General features: G+C 40.0%; 1 protein-coding gene across 1 annotated transcript; it reads left to right on the plus strand.

Moving 5' to 3' along the window:
• TM9SF2 (transmembrane 9 superfamily member 2) lies at nucleotides 1-27,838 on the plus strand. Its single transcript, XM_035115436.2, has 17 exons — nucleotides 1-300; nucleotides 6,732-6,799; nucleotides 7,563-7,656; nucleotides 12,723-12,850; nucleotides 13,480-13,609; nucleotides 14,669-14,793; nucleotides 15,524-15,638; nucleotides 17,144-17,223; nucleotides 17,321-17,429; nucleotides 18,871-19,003; nucleotides 19,972-20,091; nucleotides 20,712-20,769; nucleotides 21,356-21,515; nucleotides 21,904-22,055; nucleotides 22,600-22,711; nucleotides 23,325-23,496; nucleotides 26,547-27,838. Exons 1-17 carry the CDS (start codon nucleotides 172-174, stop codon nucleotides 26,612-26,614), a joined length of 1,953 nt encoding a protein of 650 aa, XP_034971327.1. The 5' UTR covers nucleotides 1-171; the 3' UTR covers nucleotides 26,615-27,838.

A 27,838-nucleotide genomic window follows, 5' to 3' on the forward strand; every position in this document is an offset into this window, starting at 1 on the left:
CTGACGTGTCTGAGGAAGCCGGAAGTAGCGGCTGAGGAGGCTCGGCTCGGTTTCGTGCTTGGACGCGGGGGAGGGTACCGTCTTTCCAAAAAAGAAACCGCCCCCATATCCGTTCTCTCTGTCACCCCCACCCCCACCACCCTCCTACACCCCACCCGCCTTCCCTTCGCCATGACTGTCGCGCAGCTGCTGTTGGCCGTCGCGCTCCTGGTGGCAAATTCGCCCTCCGGCTCGGCCTTCTACCTGCCCGGCCTGGCGCCCGTCAACTTCTGCGACGAACCGGACAAATACGACTGCAAGGTCTGTAGGGGCGGGTTGGGAAGGGCGGTTGAGTCCGGAGAGCGAGGCCTGGCCGCCCTCAAATGCCGGAGGGGTGTGTGACAGAGTATGAGTAATGTCGGTTAGTGGGGTGTGTGTGGTGTCATGTCATAATAGCCCCCCTCCATACATACATACTAATCAGCTGTGCGGTGACAGGGATCCCCCCCTTCAGATCGAAAGTCTTTCCTGCCTGCTTAGGCTTTCTTGCGTTTGGGATGGAGGAGTGGATTGGCTGGGAGGAAGTCTTCCAGAATGCCCTAAACTGCATCTTTTAATCTCTGCTTTTGTCAGTGCCTGCATACCCTGCAACATTTGTCCAATGAAAATAGGGACATCCTATTCCATTTCCTCCCAACATTTCTCCCATGAAAACAAGGATATCAATACAGTACCCTCCAACATTTCTCCCAGGAAAATAGGGACATCCTGTTCCATATCCTCCAACATTTCTCCCGGGAAAATAGGGACATCCTGTTCCATACCCTCCCAACATTTCTCCGATGAAAATAGGGACACCTTATTCCATACCCTCCAATATTTCTCCCAGGAAAATAGGGACATCCTATTCCATACCCTCCCAACAATACAGATGTCCTGAGGAAAAGTGTGACCTTCCAGGATCAAATAAGAAACCAGGCAGTAAATCCAGGATTGTCCCTGAAAAATAGGACATTTGTAGGGGTCTGCGCCCAGGCATGTGTAAGGTGATGGTGCCAACAAGCTGGTCAGGCCGCTGCGGCTTGCTCATTGCCTTAGACCTTTATGTTAGGATTCAGCAGCTCCTACGATGGGCGCTCAGAAGTTGGAGAAAAAGAAAGTAAACTAAAATAAGGATCTAAAGCTGAGCTCTATGTAGCTGAGAAAACAGAAACCCCAACTGTCTGGGGCTGTCCAGGGAAAGCAGGCTGGCCTCTCCCACAAGGAGGATCTTCAAGAACCTTGCCTGCCCCATCAGAATGGGAGCAGAATGCTCTGCATTTACCTCTGGGGAATTTTAGAGTTGGAATGGACTCCAACGGTCTTCTAGTTCACCTTCCTGCTATACAGGAATCTCAACTAGATCATACAGGACATGTGGCCATCCAAACTCTCTCTCTCTCTCTCTCTCTCTCTCTCTCTCTCTCTCTCTCTCTCTCTCTCTCTGTGTGTGTGTGTGTGTGTGTAAAAAATGTGGTGGGATTGGCAGCAGCCTAACTTGTCTTATCCTTCTCTTTGGTATTCCTTCAAACCCTTCCTTTTCTTCCTTTCTTTTTTACTGTTAATGCTGCTTCGTAAGTAAGCCACGTTTCATTGAATAGTTGTGTAGGGGTACATGATTGGGTAGGTCTGTGTTAGGTAACTTATTATGTTCTAGTGACTGGGGTCTTTTAGAGGAATATTTTATTTTATTAATGAATTGCTTAAAGAGATTGCATATCCCCAAGATTAGCTCCTCTTCTCTCCATCCTGAAGAACCGTTATCCTACCTTCTCCTTCTCTGGAGTCATAAATTGATGAAGGACATGCCTGAGGTTGAAATAATAATATTTGGCAATGGAGTATGATTACCACTTGTGCTGCACATGTGGTTTAGGAATAGTAACTTTGGAACTGAAACATGAGCTTGCATTTTCCCTCTTCCTTACCCATCCCTCTTTCCTTATGTGACATGTCTCTTATATAGTACCTGCTCCTCAGTCTTAAACTGATTTTTGTAAGCTCCTCTAGGAATACTTTTGTCTAAAGAGGGGTAAACATGCTTTAAGTAAGATGGTGATGGTGATAAATAAGTTCATGGTATTATGGTCCTTGCAGTTTAAGCTGCCCTTAAATTTCATACAGCTCCACAGAATTTAAATTAGAAATTATACTGTATGTTTAAACTGGTGGTTTAAACTGGTGATAGCCTATGTATAATTACATGCAACACCTTCAGTGTATATGGAGCAAGGGGCTTCTTCGGCAAGGGGAAAACAATACTGCCACCTGTAACCTAAAGCAGAGCACTCTATTTATCACCTGAGGATTTTGCCATCAAATCGTGATGCTTGCATTGATCATGCCATAGTCTGCGCATATGGAGTGTTATGCGGAAGTTTTTAATGTTTGTAGAAAGTTAAAACAACAATAATTTCAATGTGATGAATACTATGTTTGGATAACTTGATTAATCCATTCATGCCTCCTTAAAGTTCCTGGTTCTGTGAAGGGCAGACTACAGTAAGGGCAAGAATAGGGTTTCTCTCCAGTATGAAGGCACTGCAGTGAACCTAGGCATGTAAAGGTGCTACCACATTGTTCTCAGTAGAAAAGGTGTTCTCCATGTGTCTTTTCAACCTGGTCTATTGGCTAAAGGCCATACCACGTTCTTTGCATTTGTATGTCTTTTCCTTCCAGTGGATCACTTTGTGTTTGAAAATCAAGTTAAGATTCCTGAAAGCTTTGCTGCATATTGGGCAGAGTTAGCATAGAGTATAAAGTGTATAAATTCAAGTATTATTATTACTACTACTACTACTACTACTACTAAGTATAAAACAGCAGAAGTTGTGGGAAAAGAGATGTAAGAGTAGCAAAGCAAATGAATGTTGCAAGTGCACTTAAACGTACTGTCGTTGTTGTTGTTGTTGTTGTTGTTGTATACTGCTTAATTGCCAAAGTTATTTACAATTATAAAACATCTGGGGGATGTTCCACTGCTTTGTTTTTCACAGAAAATGTTACAGGTAGGTAGCCGTGTTGGTCTGGATCGAAGTAAAATAAAAAAATTCCTTCAGTAGCACCTTAAAGACCAACTAAGTATCTGAAGAAGTGTGCATGCACACGAAAGCTCATACCAAAATAAAAACTTAGTTGGTCTTTAAGGTGCTACTGAAGGAATTTTTTTATTTTACAGAAAATGTTCTATTTCATAAGTACATGAAATAAGAATAACAACAACAACAGGACAACTGCAAAAAATATTAGTTTTGTTGCAGATCAGATTTATTCATAAAGTCATTTACCATTGTAAAATACAACTGGAGTACCAGACCCCAAACATCATGGATATTTACATACATAATGTAATATAATCGAAAAAGATATAGAGCTTTACATCCATTTCAAACTCACTCTGAGATCATCTGAGCCCTTATCTTGATCACCAAAGTTTAAAAATGGCTACAGTTCTTATAACATACCGTACTCACCTTTTTCCTTCATATGGAGTTCTGACATCAGTTAATATTTAATGCTTTAAATATGGGAGGATCGGATGCTTCCTAGCTCTGTTATGTTTGCAGTGAAACAGAACATGACTAATAAATTTCTGACAACCCTCATTGCAATGGTGTACTCTTTCTTCTAATCAAGTTCAGTTAAATCTACTTTCCATTAATGCTCCTGGCAAAGAATTACAGCGAACCAGCATAAAAGCTCTTTGAGCTTTAGGAGGGTTATGAGGGCTGAAAATACTTGTACTGTATATCTAATAACATTTCCAGTTATCCAAACCCAAATAAATTGGGGAACAAGTTTGACAGAAAAGGCCTTCAGCTCCTTAATTCTATGCACACCTTAGCTTCCTAATGAAAAAAAGTGGGGATATCCACGCAAAAAATTCCAAAAGGTGTATTTTATGCAGATTCCACCCCAGAAGCTCATGAAAGAATCTGTGACTATCAAACCAATCAACTGTGTAAATTTCCTAAAATGGATATGAAGCCAATAATTGCAAACAGTGTTCCATGCTACTGCTTGGAGGAACCTAAAACCCACCTCAATATGCTCTCCTTACACATTTAAGAGTTCCAAAAAATTTTCAAAAAATTCCCTTGTACCTTCTCTCTAGGGTGCCATCAATGTTCCTTGCCCCAAAAACAACTCCAAACAATTGTTGGGCTGCAGTCTTGACCCTAGAGAGACCAGAGCTTGCTTTCTTGCTTGCTTAATTAATATACTGCCCTATACCCGCAGGTCTCAGCTTTCCAAACTCTGTGTTGCGGCATGTTAGCGTGTCAACTGCAGTGTGTAGGTGTGTCGTGCAAATACTCCCTGCGCTCCTCCCGGGGCTGGAAAGGGGTTAGTTTAACCTCTAGTTTCTTTGTAAAACTGAATTACTGTGTCATGAAATGATGCATGTCTAAAAAGTTTGTCACCAACATGAAAAGTTTGGAAAGCTCTCCTATAGACCTGGAAGATGGCTGGAACAAACTATCCACCTTTAGAATAACGAACTGTCCACCTTTAGAACTGTTCACCTTTAGAAACGAAAGCCTGAGAGGTACATAGCTGCCAAGTTTTCCCTTTTCTCGCGAGGAAGCCTATTCAGCATAAGGGAAAATCCCTTTAAAAAAGGGATAACTTGGCAGCTATGGAGGTAGGAGATTCCATTGCTATAGCCTGCTTTATGTGGGTCTTCCATATCAATGGAAAACAAAAAAAGAATACCAAGTACCAAGAGGCTCTCAGTTACTCCAACAAATAGTCATCCATATACCACTTAGAAATCAATCCCCTTCTAGAAAACCAATGACAGCAAGATCTTAGTTCTAATCACAACCATATTTTCACTGTTTCTCTATGAAGAAAATTGCTTTAAAGCCCTTCTAAAACTTTTTGTTAAAGATAGCAATACAGCACCATCTGCTTACAGTAATATACAGTACTAATGGAGGTGCTTTCCAATTTGAGGGCAAGCACCTCAAGTGAATTGAACTTGAATCATACAAGGACAGATCAAGCAGAAAGGGAGCCAAAGTACATATCTGACTCTCCTCCTTTGATGCAACAATATTATTGAGAGCTGACCTCTTGTACTATAGCTGGCTTGTGGGGATGTCTTCCAGTAAAACACCTAATCAGAAATAATAGACTTTTGTCCGCTGAAGACTTCTCCAGGTTTTTCCATAAATGATCATGTTGGACTAAGTCAACAAAAGCTGGATAAAGTTCATCCCTGGGTGTCTTGAAATATTCCTCTGCCAAATGAGATAAAACAAGGTAGTAATCCAAAAGACAGTATCCTCTAAAAATAATCTGTTTCAAACCTGGAAAAAATTATAATTCATTCCCTCCGGGAAAACACAACACAATGCAGTTTGGTGGAAAGAGGCGTTGGCTTCATGCTATTTTTCTAAGTTTTGTGGAGGTCCGTGATGTGGGTTTCCCAGAAAATTTTGAATGGGAAAACTTTTCTATACAAATTAGGGCAATTTGCCTTGAAAAGTTGGTGTCCTAGGTAAAGGTACTGTAAAGGGACCCCTGACTCTGGGATTGCGGCGCTCATCTCGCATTATCGGTCGAGGGAGCTGGCGTACAGCTTCCAGGTCATGTGGCCAGCATGACAAAGCCGCTTCTGGCGAACCAGAGCAGCACCCGGTAACGCCGTTTACCTTCCCACTGTAGCGGTACCTATTTATCTACTTGCACTTTGAGGTGCTTTCGAACTGCTAGGTTGGCAGGGACCGAGCAACGGGAGCTCACCCCATTGCAGGGATTTGAACCGCCGACCTTCAGCGCCACCCGCTAATTTGGCATGTTTAGTTTCTTTGTATTCAGTAAACAAAGCATAATACTTTAAATTGCCACGCTTTCCTGGTACATTTGCTATTGGCATCCTTTTACCTTTTGAAATAGCAAGTTTCAATGGAAGCTTTAGCCTAGGGCTGGTATAGCAAAGTGGAAGAAGACCTGCCCCCTACCACCACCTTTTGCCCTGGCATGTGCCTTCAGGACTTGGGGTATGGTGGTTGATCAGCCTCTCCGCTCTTCCTGGCCCCAAGTCAGGATTGTAAGTGTAACATAATTTTTCCTATTGGGAAGGCTGTTTTGCACTATTAGCCAAATTTTCATTTCCGATATACTGTAGTTTTCCTACAGTGTATTTGTATTACATACTCTTGTTCCCTCATTGACTTTCTGTCACTTTAGTCTAAGTAGTTTAGTTGCATGTAGTCTTCTGTCTATTGTTTATTAAATCTTCCCTATCTCAATTCTTTTTTACTACTTGTACTGTTTTATTTTATTGTTTGATTGAGCAACTATGCAGATGGCAACTATGCAGAGAGCTGATATACAGTGGTTTTAAATCAAAATAAGTATTCTTTATAGCTACTTGTAGAAGTCACATAGGCAAGCTTGATTATATAATGCTAATTGCATAATGTAATTCAACTTTTGTAAGGAAGGGCAGAGCATACACATTTAGAATAATGGTCAAAATACTCTAATTGCAGTGTGTATAACTTTGATGACAGATACATTATGTATATATCTTAATTCAGTGTAACCTACAGTACTAACATTCTGAAAGTTTTAAACACTTGTTCTTACCTGTTATTTACTGATAAGCGGTTTACAAAAAGAATTAAAAAAAGAATTTAAGGTTTTATTACAATGACGTGTATACATGTTAAATATATAAATAATGTCTTGTTGTGTTTTTGCAGCCTGTGATAGAGCTATTTGTGAATAGACTAGACTCTGTGGAATCAGTCCTTCCATATGAATATACTGCGTAAGTATATGAAATATTATTCTTTGATTTGTAATGTATAAAAACTTTGTTGAAAAAAGGATAGGATAGATTTCATAGACAAGGTTATGATTGTCCAAGCTGCAGTGTCAGTGGTACTTGGTATTTGGTTTAGTTGCTTTGTACCAAGGTTTAGCTTGTTAAATCCTGCTCCTGATATTTGCCAAGAGGCTAGAATTCCCTTACTCTGTTTTAGAAGTTGGTTTTTTGATTCAATTATATATTATATATTTTAAACAAATCGACTTGGGAAGAATTTTGAACTAATGGTTTTTGCTGGCTATAGAAGTTTCAAAACGTAGAATCCCAAATTTTGCAATTTGCACTACTAAGCCAATCTAAAAATTTTGGATCCTTGTAAAGAATGAAAAATCTTAGTAAATCATCTTTAAATGGCATGCAGAAGTAACTTAATTAGATGTTGCTTTGGGGGTGATTAATATAGACCAGTATTGTTGAACTCCAACTCTCATCTGTTGCAGAAGGCACGGCTAATAATCAGGAATGAAGGGAATGAACAAGCAAATAATTTGTGTGGAGCATTATCTCAAATATATTGCTCAGTGATGCAGACATAAGCGCAACTTAGTGAAAGTCAACTTAGTGAACATAATTGTCAACAGGGAGGTTTGTTCAAATAAGGGAACTTAAATAAGATTCAAAAGTTTCTTGTGAAATTATGTAGGTATGCATTTTAGATATAGAATATAAAACAGAGTTCAAGTTTTGCTTAATTTGATTTTAGGTTTGATTTTTGCGAAGCATCTGAAGGGAAACGTCCATCTGAAAATCTTGGTCAGGTGTTGTTTGGAGAGCGGATTGAGCCCTCGCCATATAAGGTATTTTAATTGCTTTAAAAATCAAAGAATTTGCATAATCTAAGCAGTGAATCCCAGTTGTTGGCATGTTTTGATTTGTACAAATGGATTGAAGGTTTTTAAAACTTTGTTAGGCTTTTGGTTAAGCCTGCCCTAGCACATGACATTCTTGAGGAAATATTAGGATCAGGAAAGGACCCACTGGGTGTTGCTTCCCCTGCTTTACCTTTTCTTCACAGGGGTCTCAGCCCTAGGTGGGTAAATTACAGTAGATCATTTACATTTTCCCACACTGCAGTTCCTGCAACATCAGCATTACATTGTTGATATTGTTGAGTCCTGCTGCAGAGGCCCATTGCTGCTGAGCTGCCTACTGGACAGTTTGCCTGGCAACAAGGAGACAGCCTGCTTCATCTCTAACAGGAGCACCAGCCCCACACTGCTTGACTTATTAATAATAATAATAGTAACAATAATAATAACAATACCTCGCCCATCTGGCTGGGTTTCCCCAGTTACTCTGGGCGGCTCCCAACAGAACACTAAAAACACAATAAAACATCAAACATTAAAATCTTCCCTAAACAGGGCTACCTTCAGATGTCTTCTAAAAGTCAGTTGTTTATTTATTTGACATCTGATGGGAGGGTGTTCCACAAGGCAGGTGCCACTACAGAGAAGGCCCTCTGCCTGGTTCCATGTAACCTTCCTTCTCACAGTGAGGGAACCGCCAGAAGGCCCTCGATGTTGGATCTTAGTGTTGGGGCTGAACGATGGGGGTGGAGACGCTCCTTCAGGTATACAGGCCGAGGCCATTTAGGGCTTTAAAGGTCAACACCAACACTTTGAATTGTGCTCGGAAACGTATTGGGAGCCAATGTAGGTCTTTCAGGACTGGTGTTATGTGGTCTTGGTGGCCACTCCCAGTCACCAGTCTAGCTGCTGCATTCTGGATTAGTTGTATTTTCCGGGTCACCTTCAAAGGTAGCCCCACGTAGAGCGCATTGCAGGAGTCCAAGCGGGAGATAACTAGAGCATGGACCACTCTGACGAGACAGTCTGCGGGGAGGTAGGGTGTCAGCCTGCGTACCAGATGGAGCTGGTAGACACATGCCCTGGACACAGAATTGACCTGTGCCTCCATGGATAACTGTGAGTCCAAAATAACTCAGGGGCACAGTTGTCCCATTCAGGAACAGGGAGGATCCCACACCCACCCGCCCCCTGTCCCCCCAAAACAGCACTTCTGTCTTGTCAGGATTCAACCACAATCTGTTAGCCACCATCCATTCTCCAACTGCTTCCAGACACTCACACAGGACCTTTACCGGTTCTGATTTAAAAGAGAGGTAGAGCTGGGTGTCATCTGCATACTGATGAATACTCAGCCCAAACCCCCTGGTGATCTCTCTCAGCAGCTTCATATGGATGTTAAAAGGCATGGGGGAGAGGATGGAACCCCCAGGTACCCCACAAGTGAGAGCCCAGGGGTCTGAACACTCATCCCCCAACACCACTTTCTGGACACGGCCCAGGAGGAAGGAGCGGAGCCACTGTATAATAGTGCTCCCAGCTCCTCTAGATGGTCCAGAAGGATGTCATGTTCGACGGTATCATAGGCCGCTGAGAGATCCAGCAGCAGAACTAGGAAACAGCTCTCACCTTTGTTCCTAGCCCACCATAGATCATCGACCAGCGCAATCAAGGCAGTTTCAGTCCCATGATGAGGCCTAAATCCTGATTGGAAGGGATCCAAATGGTCTGCATCCTCCAGGCATGCTTTGAGTTGTTCAGCAACCACCTCCTCAATCACCTGCTAAATGGAAGATTTGAGACTGGGCAATATCGCAGGCGTTGCATTATGGGGAAATTAAAATAATAGCTGGGCTGGTGATTCCAGTTGCATAGCTCTGGCAGTGCTGACAAGAGTGACACTCGCTCCCCCAGCCCCCGCCTACCATCTGGTTGGGATTCAGAAGCTTGGTCAGCTTAGCCATCTTAGAAACATGTCTGGCTATGCTGCTCATAGGCATGCCCTATGTCTGGCCAGACCTCCCTAGAAGCACGCAGCCTTAGTCTGTTCCCAGGCTATTCAAAGGAAGGGTCCCAAGCTATAGAAGAAAAGGGCTTGCCTGGATAATATATCTGCCTTAGAAACAGTTGTGCTGGCTTCCGGTCTGTCGCGGCGGAGAGAAGGACGCAGGGACTTTGCGTGCCGAAGTCCCTGGCCTCGCGGAGGGGGGGGGGAAGTCCGCAGAGCGAGCGGACTCCCCGTAAAAGCACCGGGTAGAGAGTCCCGGTGACTCACGCGCCCAGCGGCTGCTCCGTTTTGCGGATCCCCCGCTGCCCGAGAGCTCAGTAGAGCGATCGAGAGCCGGCGGGGTGGAACCGCGGGAGCCATTTTGGGCTATATCTTACCTCCGAGAAGCGAAGCTCCGAGTCCTGACCCGGCAAGCGGCGGATTCTTCCGAATAAAATTAAAGGTTTCCATGAAGTAAGTGGAATTTTGATTTGGACTTTAAATTTATTAATTGGAAAAATAGGAGAGACTTTAAAGAAACGGAAGTCGGTCTCTTCCTAATGGAAAACTGGGAGGCGCTTTAAATAAACCTAAGCCGAACGACGAAAAAGTATTTGGGACTGTGGACCCGAGAGGAAAAAAAAGATCTTTTCGAACCATCTCAGCTCCCGAGTCCGGCACCCCTTGAGGCACAGCATTATTAAGGGGAAGAGCGCTTTGACAGCTGTCAAAAGCTGTCAAACTGTTAAAAGACCGGGTGGATTTATTGCATTGCTGTGAACAGTAAAAATTGATTGAAAACGTGGTAGAACTATTTAAATTGGAATTAAGAATGGATTTGTGATTGAGTTAAAGAACAAAGGGAAAGAACAGCCAAAATGGAGTCGATCGTCTGAGGAAGGAATTTTCCAGCACCCTTTGTTCCCTACCTCCTGTTTGTCTGCGGTTAAGAGAAGTATGAAAACAAAGTACTCTCGAGCCTTCCAGGAGGCTGTGCTGAACTATCTACAAACATGGGAGGACATTTACAAGGAACGGCAACATCCCAATTTACCATCAGTTGAGGTTGAAGTCCAAGTTCAGGACTTAGAGGATAATTTGGATTTGGAGACTGCTGAGTCTGAGACTGTGTGTGAGGAGAAACAACTTGATGAAAGTATTAAAGAGGACTTGGACTATAACAAATATGTTTGGGATGAAGCAAAGCATGGATTTCAAAAGGAAGAAAAACAAGCAGAGCAAGAAATTGAGAAGCAAAGGAATTTAAAGATCAATGGAATTGAAGATCCTGGAGGGGTTAAAATGTGGGGTGGTGTTTTTGTGGGATGGGAAGGACAGGGACGGGGGGGGGGCAAAGGCCTGGAGATGGATTTGGGAAAGAATGGGTGTGGGGTGAAAATTTTAGTTAAAAGGTTTTGTCTTGGCTTTTGAAAGACGGTTTTCGAAATCTTGGCTTGTTAACGGAAATGCTGATCCAATTGGGGGAAAAGACTTAGGGAGAGGAGATGGAGTGTAAAAAAGAAAGAAAGAAAAAAAAGCTGTGTTTTCTTGAGGGAGTTATAAGAATGGCCTAGGAAAGAATTTTTAGGTTGATGCAAATTTTTGTAAGTTAAGATAGGTGTTTAGGCAGAAAGCTGCCTACTCTCCTCTCCTTACTCTGAGATACTCAGTGGCAGGGGGTACTCAGAGGGGTGAGGAGGGGATTTAATGGAACCTTGGAAATGCTGTGCCCTACAGGTTCCTCTTGTGGCAGGAGGGGGCCTGTGGGAGGGCAGCATGGAAAAGGAGGAGGATTGAGTTAATATTATAAGAAAAGGATTTTAATTTGGAATAGAAAACCCGCCATAAGCAATTAGAGTTTGTTAGGAAAACCAGGAGGAAGAGTATTGAGGAAGTCACAATTACAATGTTAAGATAATAAGAATTGGGGAGTTAAAACTCTTCCCTATTGTTGTTATGTTTATATTTGTTTATGCATGTTTATGAAAGAGCTGGGGGAAACCAATCCTCAGAGCTCCTCCATTCCTGTCCTTTCAGTGGCAGGGGGGGATGTGGGGGGAGGAGGGAGGGGGGAGGCCAAACCCAACTTACAAAGGACCCCTTTGATTCTTAAAGCTCACGGGTACCACTGGTGGCAGAGGTGGACCGGTGGGTGGAGGGAAAACGAAGGGACAGTTTTATATTGTATGTTTGTTTTGTTTGTTTTGTTTGTATAAAATCAATAAAAATTATTATTAAAAAAAATAGAAACAGTTGTGCTGCATTGGAATTGCGAACATGTTGGCTGCCAGTTGATGAGATTAGGAATGTTTTTTTAAAAAACAAACAAACAAACTGGGAACATCTCACTTTGGTGTCCTATATTTTTCATTTGCACCAACACACATTCATTCATTTGCACCAAATGTAATACTTTGTTTGCAGCTACAGTATTGCTAGAATCGCTCACTAAACTAAGATGGGTCCTGCTTCTTTTTACCCTCATCTTGCTATATAGTTTTCAATTACGTCATGCAACCATATTTGGCAGTCTCTTAAAGCATCTTAGGACAGAGAAGCCTAGTATAAGATCAGTATGTATAAAAATTCACTCAGGTAATATTTTAAATGTGCTTGTGGTATTACTGCCATGTAGAAAATTCTGTTGTTTAGAAGAGGCAACCTAGCCTATTCTACCCATAAACTTTAATTTATTAAATCCTTCTGAATTAGCCACCTGAAATGTTTTCTCAGTTCAGGTTGTTAAAAGACTTGGATCAAAATTTCCTTTGGTTTAAGGTAAAAGAGAGAATAGCTTGAAATAGTTTTCAGTTCCGGTATAGTTGGACTTCTTAACACAATAAAAATTGCATTGAGAGTTTGGGTTTGCTGTTGCGGAGAAAAAAGATGCTATTAGGCACATGGTAAAATCGTAAGTTAACTGAATTACTGTATGTAATAATTTGAGAACTTGTGCATGTGTGCATTTTGATGTTCTGCTGTTGTCTTACATTGAATCTTTAAGCAATTTGAGTGAACAATGTGTAAAAAGGAGACTTGTTTCTAAATTCTTTCTCATTTTTTTTAGTTTACCTTTAACAAAAAAGAGACGTGCAAGCATGTTTGTACAAAAGAATATGATTTGAAAAACCCAGATCACAAGCAAAAGCTAGATTTTCTGAAAAAGAGTATGCTACTGAACTATCAGCATCATTGGTAGGTTCATGTTTAACTTTTAACTACCGTAATTGCGTACTTTTAGTAGAAAATACAGAATTGTGGTAGCTTATGATGAGAAATGTGGGACATTCATGGAAAGAAATGTAATGTTTTCTTCCATTTAATACAACATAGTTCTAATTTCTTATTTCTTTTTAAAAAATAAAAGTATGGATCTGCTGGAACAGCAATTCTATATCCTTTTGTGTATTAAAAACTATAGAGGCAAATGGTGGTGATAGTGCGAATCATCTGGAGCAGATTTGGGGAGGCATGCAGGAGAAACAGAGAATCTGTTCCCCAATTAGATATCACCTAAACATTACTATTACTAACATTACAGGTAGGTAGCTGCGTTGGTCTGACGTAGTCGAAACAAAAAATAAAAAAAAATCCTTCCAGTAGCACCTTAGAGACCAACTGAATATCTGAAGAAGTGTGCATGCACACGAAAGCTCATACCAATGACAAACTTAGTTGGTCTCTAAGGTGCTACTGGAAGGATTTTTTAAAAAAAATTTGTTTCTATTACTAATGATAAAGTTCTTCTCAAAATTTATAGCTGTGGTACATCTTTAATGATACAGGCTTCATCTGAAAATACTGTATTACTATTCATTTTATAGGATTGTGGATAATATGCCAGTAACTTGGTGTTATGATGTGGAAGATAACCAAAGGTTCTGCAATCCTGGATTTCCCATTGGTTGTTACCTAACAGAAGATGGACACCCCAAAGATGCCTGTGTTATCAATGTATGTATAAATAAATTTTAAATAATGCATGCAAGATTACCATGCTGCTTGATTTCCCCCCCCCCCTAAATTTTTGCTGTTATCAGTCTAAGTATGCTATTTTTAGGAGCCTGCTTTGACACCATTGCAATGACTGAGTCATCATGGAAAAGTAGAAGGAGGAATAGATGGACAAAGGCTATTTCTAATAACAATAGGCAGCTAATCTGCTTAATATTGTTCTTCTCAGCCTGACATCTTCCTCCCATATGCTAAGTATGCTCCATGAAACCATTAATTTCCACACCTTATGCCTTCCCCTTTTATTAAAGCAGTTGGTGTTAGAACAGCATAAAAAGAACATAGAAATGAATTGTTGCATGAAAGAAAAATTGGATGACAGGTAATGTTATCCGTTAGTGATTCTGGTGAACTGGTTTGAATTTTCAAACTAATCTGCAGTCTCTGCATGGAGGAGAATTTGTTTCTGAAAGACAGAATATATTTCTTTGGAGTTGGATTTCAGCTCCCATAAAATTTTATATTGTTGTTCATGAAAGTTTGGCTGTTGGGATATTCGCAGCATCCATGATTCTATATACAAAGTAAGCTTAGTTCATAAATTAACATTAATGGTTAATTGTAATGCTGTTCCTTGTACTGCAAGGTTTTAGACTTAATTTCTTAAACCTGAGAAATGGGATCAATTTTTAAAGCTTGGACTGTGTAAAAATGGGATCTTATGAAATGGCTTTTCACAGTTACCTCGTTTTTATGTATGGTATGAGAATGCAGGAAGCAAACAGTGGACTGATGTGTTCCCCGTTCTGTGGAACTATAAAAGGAGTTTGGAAGTTTTTGCTTGCATTTTAAATGAAGTGCAGCTTGTTGTGATTTTCAAACCAAAATAAAATGTGGTTAATCTTATCTATGGTTTGTTGAAACAAGCGGCATATAAATTTTAATAATAACGATGATGATGATGATGATGATGATGGGGAGGGGAGTTATTTTATAGCCAGTTGTGCGCTGCTCCATCCACCTATTTGATTAAGTTTTTCCAAAATATTTTTTCTGTAGTCTGAGTTCCATGAACACGACACCTTCTACATATTCAATCATGTGGACATCAAAATAGTCTACCACGTTGTAGAAAATGAAGCTCCCAGCGCAAGACTAGTAGCTGCTAAACTTGAACCAAAAAGGTGAGCATTTAGTTTTATTACTAGATCTGCGTGACATCTTGGCAATGTTATAACTTTGTTTGAAAGATATAAGGGAATTTAACATACTCCTCACAGTGGACTTCACGTTGAGTGGAAAGTATAGGAGTGGGAGGGAGGGAACACCTAAGATTTTTCATTCTTAATAGGAAAAATAATAATGGACAAGTATATACGATACTAGTTAGTAAACATTGCTGCCATTGTGATCCCATTTATATATAGGCCCAGTTCACACATAACACAAACTGCACATAGTTACAATTTAATCATGGTTTTGCTGCCCCAAAGTTCACGAGTCACTCCTCCGCTGCTTATTCCTGGTAGAAGAGATACCATGCCATTATGTGCAAACCAGCACTTGAGGTTTGTTTTTCACCTAAAAAACATGAACAGACCTTGCCTTGTCAAGAACAGACCTTGTCTTGCCAACATGGTTTGTTAGGGGGGAAAGCCCAACCACAAGTGCTGGTTCACACATAACAGCAAGTCATTCTCTGGTTTGGTACAGCCCTTATTTGTTAAATGAAGCAGTGGGGAAATTGAGCAATGTGCACTTTAAGCCATTTCTTATTTAAACTATGATTTAAAGCAGGGGGGCTAGTCTCTTTCAGGCCACCAAATACCCTCCTCCTAGTTTTATTATTTAAAATCTGTTGCCAGAACGACTGCATTTTGCACTCAAATCTATTGTCTTTGGTTTTTTAAACAGTTACAAGCACACTAATCCTGACAGCCCAGACTGCACGGGACCACCTATGGATTTAAGTAACAAGCTTGCTTCTGGAAATGTCAAAATTCCCTACACATATTCAGTTACTTTTGAGGTTGGTATGCTTGCCGGCTTTTCCCATTTCTTTTCCTGGAGAAGGTGTGATTTGGAAAGTACTTTCTGAGGTTTTAAAATAACACCCTGTTGGTGATTCTTGTACCAGAAATTCATAGCAGAGTTGGAAGGGACCATGAGAGGCATCCTGTCCAACTCCCTGCCATGCAAGAATCTTTTTGCCAACATTGGGCTGAGATTAAGAGTCTTACGCTCTACTGACTGAGCTGTCTTAGGTGAATTTTAAAAAGTATCATTATTAAATATTAATGAAAACCTAATAAATGTCTTAAGAAAGGCGATTCATCTAAACTTTTTTATTGCATTCTTCTAGGCTAACTAGGGAAATAACTTTTGTAGAAAATTTCATAGATGTTACTCAGTTAAAATTCTTTGGAATCCTAATAAAGGAAGACAGCCAATGATGGCCACTTGCCTGAGCGACAGAAATCTGCTTGCTTTCCGGAGCATATTTTGTAAGTGTGCCAGAGAGCCATAGTGGTAGGAGAGGAAGAAGTCCCACTGGGTGAGCAGACCCCTTGTTGCTCTATACTGTATTGGATCTACACTAAAATGGTATTTGTGTACAAGTCTTAAAGTTCAATGCTATGCATGTTTACTCAAGAATGAGTTCCACTGTGGTCAGTGAAACTTACTTCTAGGCAAGCACATAGCTCAGATGGTTAGAACACACTGCTGATAATGCCAAGGTCGCAGGTTCCAATCCTGTATGGGACAGCTACATATTCCTGCATTGCAGGGGGTTGGACTAGATGATCCTTAGGGTCACTTCCATCTCTACAATTCTATGATTCTACATAGAGGATTGCAGCTTCAGTGAGAAGTCTCTATGCAGAATATAGCCTTCAAGAAGTATAGAGGCAATGGTAGCTGCTTGACACCTTTTATTTGTTCATTATCATGTCTGATATTATTTTAGTGAAGCAATTCCTTGCTCAATAAGAATATGTTTAGCTGACATTTTTGACATTTGATGTTGAACGTGAGAGAGGTGTAGCATGGTGAGTTAGAAATCCCCAATTCAAATATTGTGTCTGTCATGAACTCACTAGATAAACTTTTAAGTAAGGCACTCATAGCCTTAGTTGTCCTTCCTCACCATTATGGTGGGTCATAATACTGATTTCACTCTCAGGGCTTGCTGTAAGGATTATAACAAGATAATGAGCATATTGTGAGCATCTTAGAAGACCTGAAAGTATTATATAAATATTTAATTTAATGACGAAAATCATAATGATGTTGGTTGCCAGGAATCTTGGTGATTTCTCGGTTCCACTGAAAATTGTGATAATATTCTCATTATTATCTATGTAACTAAGATCAGAAGAAAATAAGTTGTTCATTATCCCCAAGAATTATTTATGCTACACACACACACACACACCATAGTTATGTTGCCATTCCCAGTATAAAAACTTGGCAAGTCTGTTATAATTTTATTTTAGTTGTATGACATCTAATAATTAACCATTTTCTCTTCAGAAAAATGATGAAATCAGGTGGGCCTCCAGGTGGGATTACATTTTAGAATCCATGCCTCACACACATATACAATGGTTTAGGTAAGGGAAATGTTTTCATTTTGTAATTCAACATATTGGAGCACTTTTTTGGTAAAAAAATAGTGGTTTGACAACTGGCCATTATGTTTCCTTTTAGCATTATGAATTCTCTTGTGATTGTCCTTTTCCTGTCTGGGATGGTTGCTATGATCATGCTAAGAACTTTACATAAAGACATTGCAAGATATAATCAGATGGATTCTACTGTAAGTATAAGTTTTTTAAAAAAACAAGTTGGAGAAGAAATGTTTTAAATTTTTCAGGTCGCTAATACAACATTGTGATACCTTCTAAATATTCATGTTTAGAAATGTTGTGAATTTCTTTGCCTCAGTCATGTTCTGATAAGCACATTGGCAACCTAACTCTTTATCTGTATTATGCCCAAATAGCTTTTATGTATATTTATTTTATTAAAACATTTATATGCTACCCTTCAAGTATAAATACACCACTCATTGTGGCTTACAGCAAATAAGAACCAGCTGATCTCGCAACTGTATTAACTGATATAAACATACTCCTTTTGCAACAATAGTTACTGACAGAATTTTGTGTTAGGACATCGAAGCATATAATATTGTCTAAAGGAAAGGTGAAATACAGTCTGTTCAATTTCTGTGAAAATAATACATATTAATAAGGATGCTATTAATCTTAAGTCATACTCAAGAGTAGATCCATTGAACTCAATGGGCATAAATAACAAGTCCGTTGGTTTCATTAGATCTAGTCTGAGTATGATTAATCTTGGATATCATAGGCATCTTGAACACCTGAAGGAATTACCATTGAGACAGTTAACTAATAAGAGGCCTTCCCAGTTGCAATAACTGCAGCCCACAGGGGATCTGAATTGCGAGCCTTGTCCGTACAGAGCCATCTTAATATGTTTTCCGTAAGGTAATGCTGGGCACAGATGCAATCCCTGCAAAGGTTACCCAAACAGACCAAGAGGAGCTGGGTGATTACCATGATTTTGCTTACTTCTTTTGATGAATGATGTATCCCAGGCTTCCTCAACCTCGGCCCTTCAGATGTTTTTTTGGCCTACAACTCCCATGATCCCTAGCTAGCAGGACCAGTGGTCAGGGATGATGGGAATTGTAGTCTCAAAACATCTGGAGGGCTGAGGTTGAGGAAGCATGATGTATCCCATGAATTACCCTGCCAAGACTAGTGATATTTTCAGATTGTCATCCCAGCACACACTGGATTTCTTCCTGCTGGGGAGTGACTTTGTTTACAAATGATTGCATGACTCAGGGAATTCTACCTTCACCTTGGCCAGGGACAGAACTGGGGAGGAGCTTCGTAGACCTAAGACAGCATATAAAGAGTTCTCACACTTCCTTGCCTTCCGGGGCAGCAGTAGGGCTTGCCCATTCCTTTCTAAATGCTCAGTTCACCCCCAAGAATATTCACACTAAGTGTCTAACTTGACTATCTCCCAAAAGGTTGAAAGAGATCTCATTTGTATGTTACTCATTGGTTTCTGAGTTATAAAGATTGAATGTTTGGTGTCGTTTGATATTTCAGTATTTTATATAAACAATACGCAGAGTTTTTGTATCTGGAGGGATGAAGTTAGATATATATATATATAATTGTGTGTATAAACCCCTCAACTGGCTCATTAATTTTCAGGAAGATGCTCAGGAAGAATTTGGTTGGAAACTGGTTCATGGTGACATATTTAGGCCCCCAAGAAAAGGAATGCTACTCTCAGTGTTTCTGGGCTCTGGAACACAGATTTTAATTATGACTTTTGTTACTCTATGTAAGTATAACATAATGGGATGCCCCTTAATTCTATAAGCTCTTCTGCCTAACCTTGGTTAGATGATCAACAATGCACAATGTGCTTGATGTGCTTGTTCTCTCCTCGTCCTTCCCTTGCATGTATCTAACCCCCCCCCCCACCGCCTTCCTGGTTTGAGGCATGTTTGCTGGTGCTGGATGTTCACAAGGTCCTGAAAAGATACATAAACACACATGGGAGATTTGACTCTCAAACCACTTTGATGCTGAGAGCTAGAGTGGTGAACTGATCAGGACCCAGAAGACCAGGGTTCATGCAAATACCCACTCAGCCATGAAGCTCTTTGGCCGACCATCAGTCAAGTCACATGCTTTCGACCTAATACACATCACAGAATTGTCATGAGAATAAAATGTGGAGGAAACCATGTGTACCACCTTAAGCTCTTTATCGGAAACATGGAATCTAAATGTAAAAATAAAATAATAAGAATTCTGGTTGGTAACTACTACTGCTATTATTATTATTATTATTATTATTAAATTTGAATGCCGCCATATACCCGCAGGCCTCAGGGCAGTTCACGACATAAAATCGCAATAGCGGTATCAAAACACAAAACACATGATAAAAACCAAAACAACCCAATATTCCCCCCTCCCTAACACATTTTAACACATTTTATGCCAGTGAAAATGGATGTTGTAGGAGCCTGCAGGAAGTTCACATAGGTGATTTGCAGTATTCTTCAGGCTACTTGTACTGTAGATAGATGAAGAGATCAGGGACCATTATGTCTGCACAAATCCTAAATATATTGAACTTCACAAAGTAAAAAATCCAAAATCTCTGGGGGGAAAGGGGGAAAGATAGTATTGTGCCACCACTCCTAGGTACTGTGCACAACAGATGTGAATAAGGTAGTCCACATGTGAAGCACACACATCTTTAAGAGGCCTCTAAATATTATATATTTCCTTTTCCAGTTTTTGCTTGCCTTGGGTTTTTGTCACCTGCAAATCGGGGGGCATTAATGACCTGTGCTGTGGTCTTGTGGGTGCTGCTTGGAACCCCAGCAGGTTATGTTGCTGCCAGATTCTACAAATGTAAGTACAAAAGTTCATTTAACGTGACAGCACTTAAGTTCATTAGTCTAAATTATCATCACAGCAATGATTTCCCCTCTGATCCTGTTTGCCCTCTGGGCAAGATGGAAAAATGTTTTAAGACTGAAGAGAGACTACATGCAGGTTTAGATTGTTCTCAAGCTAGCAAACTTTCAAGTTGGATATTCTTTTATTGTATTAACTCTAACGTCAATTGTTCTTACTTGGATCTACTTGCAGGGGAAGAGGTAACTGACATATTGTTATGGAAATCAGACTGTCAGTGGCTTTTGAAATTGCATTTTGTTTGACATATGAAGTTTGATCCAGCTTTTGTCTGCTTTGGTCTATATGTATTTGAAAGGGAGAGAAAATGAAAGTTAAACCTATAACTGCTTTACGGAGCTTCTCAATCAGTGTGCACTTTTAGTATTATGCAGTACAGTATGTTGAATCAGTCTAATTTTTTTAAAATTTTGTTTTAATAAAGGTGCAGAAACAAATAACAAAACTGAACTTTAAGTTCAAGTGCATGTCTAAACTGTTCTAATAAATAGGGAATTATGTTTGTATAGTACCTGTCATTTAATTGGTGCTGGTTTGGGTTTCTTTTCATACAGCATTTGGGGGTGAAAAATGGAAGACAAATGTTCTGCTGACAGCCTTCCTTTGCCCTGGGTAAGTCAATTTCTATTATTACCGTTAAAATAGGTATATGAAAAGGTTGGCTAAAACTTGTGAGTCTTCAGCAACATAAGTAAAACACAGCAACATCATTGCATCTCAGAGCTATGCACAGTTTGTGCCCTTTTTTGGTTTTTGTAAACCTTGTTTCCTTCTGCCACATGAAAAAAAGTTGATTAAGCAGTACCAGCATGACAGAAGTACTTTTTAAAAAGACAGAGGTGCTCTTCATTGATTCTTGCTTTTACTCCTTAGGCTGCTTCTCAGACCACGCTGCATCTGTGGTGTCATATACTGTACAATGCCTATGTCAAATCTTTCTGCTTAATCACAGCAAGCAGTCATCCCCTGAAGTGGAGCTAAGACAGACATATATTTGGAGCTATTTAACTGAAACGTCAACTCCTGCTGGAGCTCAGTCCTGTTAGATTAAGGAAGAAAGGCTTGCTTGACCTCTTTGCCTGATATTTTCTACATGTCACCTGGGCTTAACGTTAAGCTAGACATATAGTGATATGATTTCAATAACATTGAAAATAATCAAGTGTGAGTTAATTGTTAAATCTCGTTTCTCTTTTAGCATTGTGTTTGCCGATTTCTTCATCATGAATCTGATTCTCTGGGGAGAACATTCCTCTGCAGCCATTCCATTTGGTACTTTGGTTGCTGTTCTAGCCCTCTGGTTTTGCATATCTGTACCACTGACGTTCATTGGGGCCTACTTTGGTTTCAAGAAGAATGTAAGTTCTTTGTCTTTCTGATCTTACATATTTTACTCACCTCTGCACACATATCTCGTACCTTTTGAACTGCCTGAAAACAAATGGTGGGTCAAGTCCTTTAGAAGGCTGTGGATATTGGGGTCCTGCCTGACTTCAGTGATTGAGTTGTGTATATATAAAGCATGGTCAAACAATAGGATTCAAAGCTAAGAAAACCATTCTGAATGTGGTAGACCTCGTTAGATGAGATTTAGCTTCTAGGTGTAGTTTGGATTTCCTTTATTGTGCTAGAAAGCCATAGGATTGTAAATTCTTTTGTGCAGGTACTTCCTTCTGTTTGTGGTGTTTAGTATAATTTAGATTATTTAGTAATTCTCTCCTGCACCTTTGTTTATATCTTTTAAAGGCCATAGAACATCCAGTTCGTACTAATCAGATTCCTCGTCAGATTCCTGAACAGTCATTTTACACGCAGCCATTACCTGGTATCATTATGGGAGGCATTCTGCCCTTTGGATGCATCTTCATACAACTTTTCTTCATTCTTAATAGCATATGGTAAGCCAGTATGCTTCTTGAAAAACGTTTGATGCCTTCTAAAGTACTTTTTCAACTTGCTGGGTTTTTTTTTAAGAGCTTGTATTTGTTTTTCTGCACTTCTCTCCACTTTCTTCCATTATCAAAGCTTTTGACTGTTCTGCTTTAATGTCATATAAAGCCTGTGTTAGCCTTGCAAGTATGTAGCTGTCTGGCCATAGGCTTTTGAAACCATCCAACCAAAAGTTGCCTGATGCAGGTCTTGAGTGTCATGACACCTCTGTCTGACATTGGTTTTAGTGTTCTGATGTCACAGAAGGTCTTACCAGTCTTATGTGAAACAGTTTGTTGGTGGGGAATCTTTGCCTATGTCCCTAAAGTCCATGGGCAACTTTGACATGAATTAAACATGGGAGTAGTTTTATGCCATAAACTTTAATGGATAGAATTTGGTTGAGCAGTCTTCAGATGCTGGAGTTCAACAATATTTGCTACTTGTACGGTAGAATAGCCAGGTAAACTTCACCAAGACTACTTTTGTTGTGCTTAAACTTCTGTTTTCTAGGTCTCATCAGATGTATTACATGTTTGGCTTCTTGTTTCTGGTGTTCATTATTCTGGTTATCACGTGTTCTGAGGCTACTATTCTACTTTGCTATTTCCACTTGTGTGCAGAGGTAAGCCTACAGAATTCTTTCTTGCAAGAGTCCTGTCTTGGGGGGATTTAATTTATTAGCAAAAAGGATCCGATCAATGACTTGGCTCCTAAGTTACTATTCCTTTTACACAATGATGGAGGGAGATTTCATAAAGTGCCTCTGCCTGGTTATGTTTGCATTGAGGACCAGGATAGACTTTGGTATTATGGTGCCCAGAGTGAGGCCAACCCCCCCCCCCCCCAAAAAAAGAACTTTGAGTAGGTACCCATATAAATACAGTGGTTCCTCGGAAGTTGAATGGAATCCGTTCCGGAAGTCCATTTGATTTCCAAAATGTTCGGAAACCAAGGCGCAGCTTCCGTTTGGCTCCAGGAAGCTCCTGCAGCCAATCAGAAGCTGGGTCAGCCACGTTGGATGTTTGCGTTCCAAAGAACATTTGCAAACTGAAATACTCACTTCTGGGTTTGCGGCATTGTCAACCCTGTAAATGCTTATCATTATTAGATAGAAATATATAGTCTATGTTGCTTTGGTTTGTAAATATTCTCCTGCATGTAAGTTGATTGATTGTAGCCCAGAAGGTCTACGAGTACTTAGCAGGTTTTTCAACCATTTCTCTCTTTTGTTCTAGGATTATCACTGGCAGTGGCGCTCATTTCTCACCAGTGGCTTTACCGCTGTTTATTTTCTAATATACGCAGTACATTACTTCTTTTCCAAACTTCAAATTACGGGTACAGCAAGCACCATTTTATATTTTGGATACACTATGATAATGGTACTGATCTTCTTCCTTTTCACAGGTAAATATAAATATATTTTTTGGTACTGAGACTTTATGTTAGAGTGCTTCACACAATACAGTTTAAGAGTTCTAGAGCCATGTGCAAACTTTTTTCATGCTAATGTTTGACTGACATCCCTACGGTTGCTTGTTTAAAAAACAAACAAACTTGTGTGCCTATTTTAATGTGGACTATGGACCTCAAGTTGTTGTGACATAAAGCTGGGATGTTTAACTGTAGTCAGGACATTTTTCTGTTCATTTCCCTTCTCCTGCTTTCTACCTGCAGCTTTAGCTGCTGAATGTTGGCAGTCATCTGTATAATTCCTAACACAGTTAGGGGCCATTTCAGAATTTGATTTAAAATGTAAAATACAAACCCTTCCGCTTTTTTATCTGTATTCTTGCATGTTTCCATTTGTTTACCTATTAAGGACTGTTAGAAGTTTTATACAGAGAGAGCTGTACCATTTGGAGGACATCCTTTTCTACTTGTAAGGGTTGAGAGAGAAGGTGTCAAAACCTTGATGGCTATAAAATATAAGAAGTTAATTTGATTTCATTTTAGTATTTAATTTTTTTTTTTTTGCACAGGTTACTGTTGCTTTCGGGAATAGTTTTTGTAATGTTTTCCAGTTTTATATGCTGATAACTCTTTATATGCATTGGGATTCTTCTCCCTCCCCCCAGAAATGTAGCTGTTTACAAGAAAAAAGAGGCTGTGTATTAAGGGATACGTACATAGTAAATTTCATTAAGCTTGGATGAGATCATTCTAGCAAGTGACCAAAATTACACACACAAGCCCCGAAGGCATCTAGCTTCCTGTGTCAAGATGATATAAAAGCTAAAAAGAGAAACTCATAATTGTTGCATCAAAACTATTATATTGCTGCTTACTCATCTGTTAAAAATGGTCAGCCTCAAGAAGGGTTCTGACGGTGCCCTGCTGCTGTGACGGTGTAGCACATGCTTGGGGCACTTGCTTCTCACACTGCATTCCGGGTCATTGATCAGACGCAGCAGGCAAAATACTGGGAGCTATGTGACAAATCTGACTTACAGCTGGGCCCACAATACTGTATCGGAGTAAATGAGTCAGTTAAACATCAGTGGCTTAGCTACTACGGAAAAAAACAATACGATGTCATTCACAGTTCTTGCTGAATTTTTTCATCATGAATGAACCATTGCTAAATCTTCATTCTTCACTACAAATGCACACATATGCATAACTTTGAATTAGAACCTGATGCATAAACATAGAAAAGTTTTGCAACATGTAACGGAACAATACCTATCTTCAGTCATCTAAAGTTACAAAAAGTTAACTCCACACTCGTTAATTCTCAGTTACATGAAATACAGACTTCAAGTGACATTTTTTAAAAAGTCCATTTGTACATACTTTTTGCGAACACTCAGGTGCATAAAATCAATGTGCCATTGTCAAGCAGGTTTAGACTGCTCAGGAATTTATATATTCAAAGGGCTGTAAAAGCAGTATTCTCTGTTGGTTTATTGGAGCACATGGTTATCTTCCAGCCATGAACACGACTTATCAAATGTTCCACTCTCCAATATCCTTCAGATACCCTGGATTCTAAATCAGCCAAAAAAAATTGAAGTCAAATAGTCTGGTTGGTTGTGCTTTGCAGCATCAAAACTATGTATATATTTACCAAAATAACAAAATATGCTCAGACTGCATTGTACCACCCTGCATACATTACTTTGGAAATGTTCTTGTTTGAATTTAGTGGGGCTTAATTCTGAGTCCCACTAAATCATTTAGAAGGAGGCTTTACAGTGTGCCTTCACACTGTGTGAAAACATAAAGAGGAATGTACTCTCCCTCAGAACTGGTCAAGCTATTTCTTCATAATTTGTGAGTAGGTACAGACTGTCTTAATACACTCTACATATAGACTCAAATATGCGCTAATTGAGGGAGATAACTAACACTAATCTCCTGGCAATTTAGGATGTTGTTACCCGGAGATTTAAAAAAATTAAATCTGACTGGTACAGACTTCCCTTTAAAATAAGTCAGGACACTCCAGCTTCTACAGCTACCGAACCCATTAAGCCATTGAAACAAGAAGCTTCTGTGCCTGAAAGAGAAGGTATTGTGTATTGCAAAATAGGGTTGTGTTGATGCACAACACTTTTTTTTTTAAGCGCCGGGTTCTTTTGTGGGTGCCACTGAGTGGTGGGATCCTTTGCGGCCCTCAGCATCCTGTCTTGGTGTTTTTAGCGGTGGGGTTTTTTTTTGTGGGCGCTGCGTGCTCCGAACGCTGGTATCCGGTCCTGTCCCAAGAGGTAACCTTCCTTAAAAGGGCAAGCTTCTGTAAAAAGGTCAATAACTTTGGGGTTTCCTCCCTAAAAAAAGGTCAACAACTTTGGGCAACTATAGTCCGGTCCCCAACAGTGCCTGAGGCACAGTGAACTGGCCCCGTTTATAAAGTTTGAGGACTCGTGTTACAGTATCTAACCAAAATATAAACTCATCCTTGGTATATGTGGTTTCCACACTTTCTTCAGGCCACATGGATCCTTTGCTCATTTGCATCCTTGTGCTTCAACAGCTGTGTTGCATCAACACAATCCTATTTTGCAATACACAATACCTTCTCTTTCAGGCACAGAAGCTTCTTGTTTCAATGTCTTAATGGCAAGGAGCCTGTGCTGCCCACCATTTTGTCACCCCGCCCCCCAGGCTGGCACTGCTTCCCACGCACGCACCCACCTTCCTATGTCGCGCCAGGTTTACCTCAGCATGCTTCAAGCTGCGGCGGCTCTGCCTCAAGCTCCTCCACGCTCCTTTCCCCTTTTTGGAGACTCAGGAAAAGGAGCATGGAGGAGCTTGAGGCAGATCCTCTGCCGCTTGTGGCGCTGAATGGGAACAATGGGAACAGCCGCCCAAAGACCTCGCCGCCGGCTTGCAGGCTGGATTCAGGAGCCTGGTGGGCCGGATCTGGCCCACGTACCATAGTTTGAGGACCCCCTGCTGTAATAGATCCATTGATGTTTATTCTGCCGGTTTAAAATTCATGTTCTGTTTTGTAGGAACAATTGGATTCTTCGCATGCTTCTGGTTTGTGACCAAAATATACAGCGTTGTGAAAGTGGATTGAAGAAATTGTAAAACACAGGAGCCACCATCCTAATATAATGATATGCTCCTGAAGAAGAATTTAAGCTTTATCTGAAGTACCTTGTGAATGATACTGAATATACATTTTGCCCACCCAAAACATTTGTATTATAACTTTGCAATTTGTTTTCACTTGGGTGTTCTTACTGAAGGTTGAAGTTAAATATTGTATGCGTTTGTAAATGTTGCTTATAGTAGGACTTTTAAATTCTAAATGACTGGCTAGAAGTGAGTACATTACAGAATTTTTAATGATACTTCTAAATAAATAACGGGTGTAAATACAGTTTTCTAGGCTTGTTGAGTGGGGTTAATTATTCCCCCCCCCCATGAAATAACTTCTTTCCATCATGACTTGGAAAGTTGACTCATGTGTTGCTTTTGATTTTTTTCCTGATTTTTTTTATACTGGAGTTATGGCCATAAATCCACCTCACTTTTTCTGTGACTTCATTAGGTTCCAGTGTTGTTGGCCTTTGGAACCTTGTGTCTCTTGAGTCTTGGGAATCTATCCATTCATAATTGTAATAATTACTATCAGCATTTTCAGTGGATCATCACATATTATAAATAAATCCATGAAATTTTGTAAATACAGATATATTGATATGTTTTAAAAATATGTAGATTATATTTGTTAAATTCTAGGTTGGTTTAACTTTTTGTTTTTTGTTAATCTGCTCTACCCTATATAGATGTAACTGTTCATAACTGTACTACACTGTCAGTTCTAATCCGCTAGCATAACTAGATTAAGAGACTGGATAATATGTTGAGAAGATCTGCATACAGACAAAGAAGATGCACTCTCAAGTGTGCTCACAACAGATTTTAATGATTCATATTATGTAGAATGGATTGTGTGTGGGCGGGGGGAGTGTTTGGACATACACAAGCAAAAATGCTGTTTGTCTTGTATTAATAGAATGGTTCAATTTGCTAGATGTGGAATTGACATTAACCCATATGCATCCTTGGAAAAAAGCAATGGAAACATGTTTATCATGTTGAGTTGGTTTGAGTTTACGTTAATGCCTGCATGTCTCCCACAAGAGCATATCTGCAACCAAGTTAAACTGCATGTTTTGGGCTCAGACATTCTGATTGGAGAAAAGAACCTATGTTTTTTCTAATACGTTCTTTCTAAAGATCATAAACTAATGCTTGAATATTAAAATCCAATAAAAGTATCTTTTGTTAATAA

This window comes from Zootoca vivipara, chromosome 4 (genome assembly GCF_963506605.1).
Source record: "Zootoca vivipara chromosome 4, rZooViv1.1, whole genome shotgun sequence".
Classification (NCBI taxonomy): domain Eukaryota; kingdom Metazoa; phylum Chordata; class Lepidosauria; order Squamata; family Lacertidae; genus Zootoca; species Zootoca vivipara.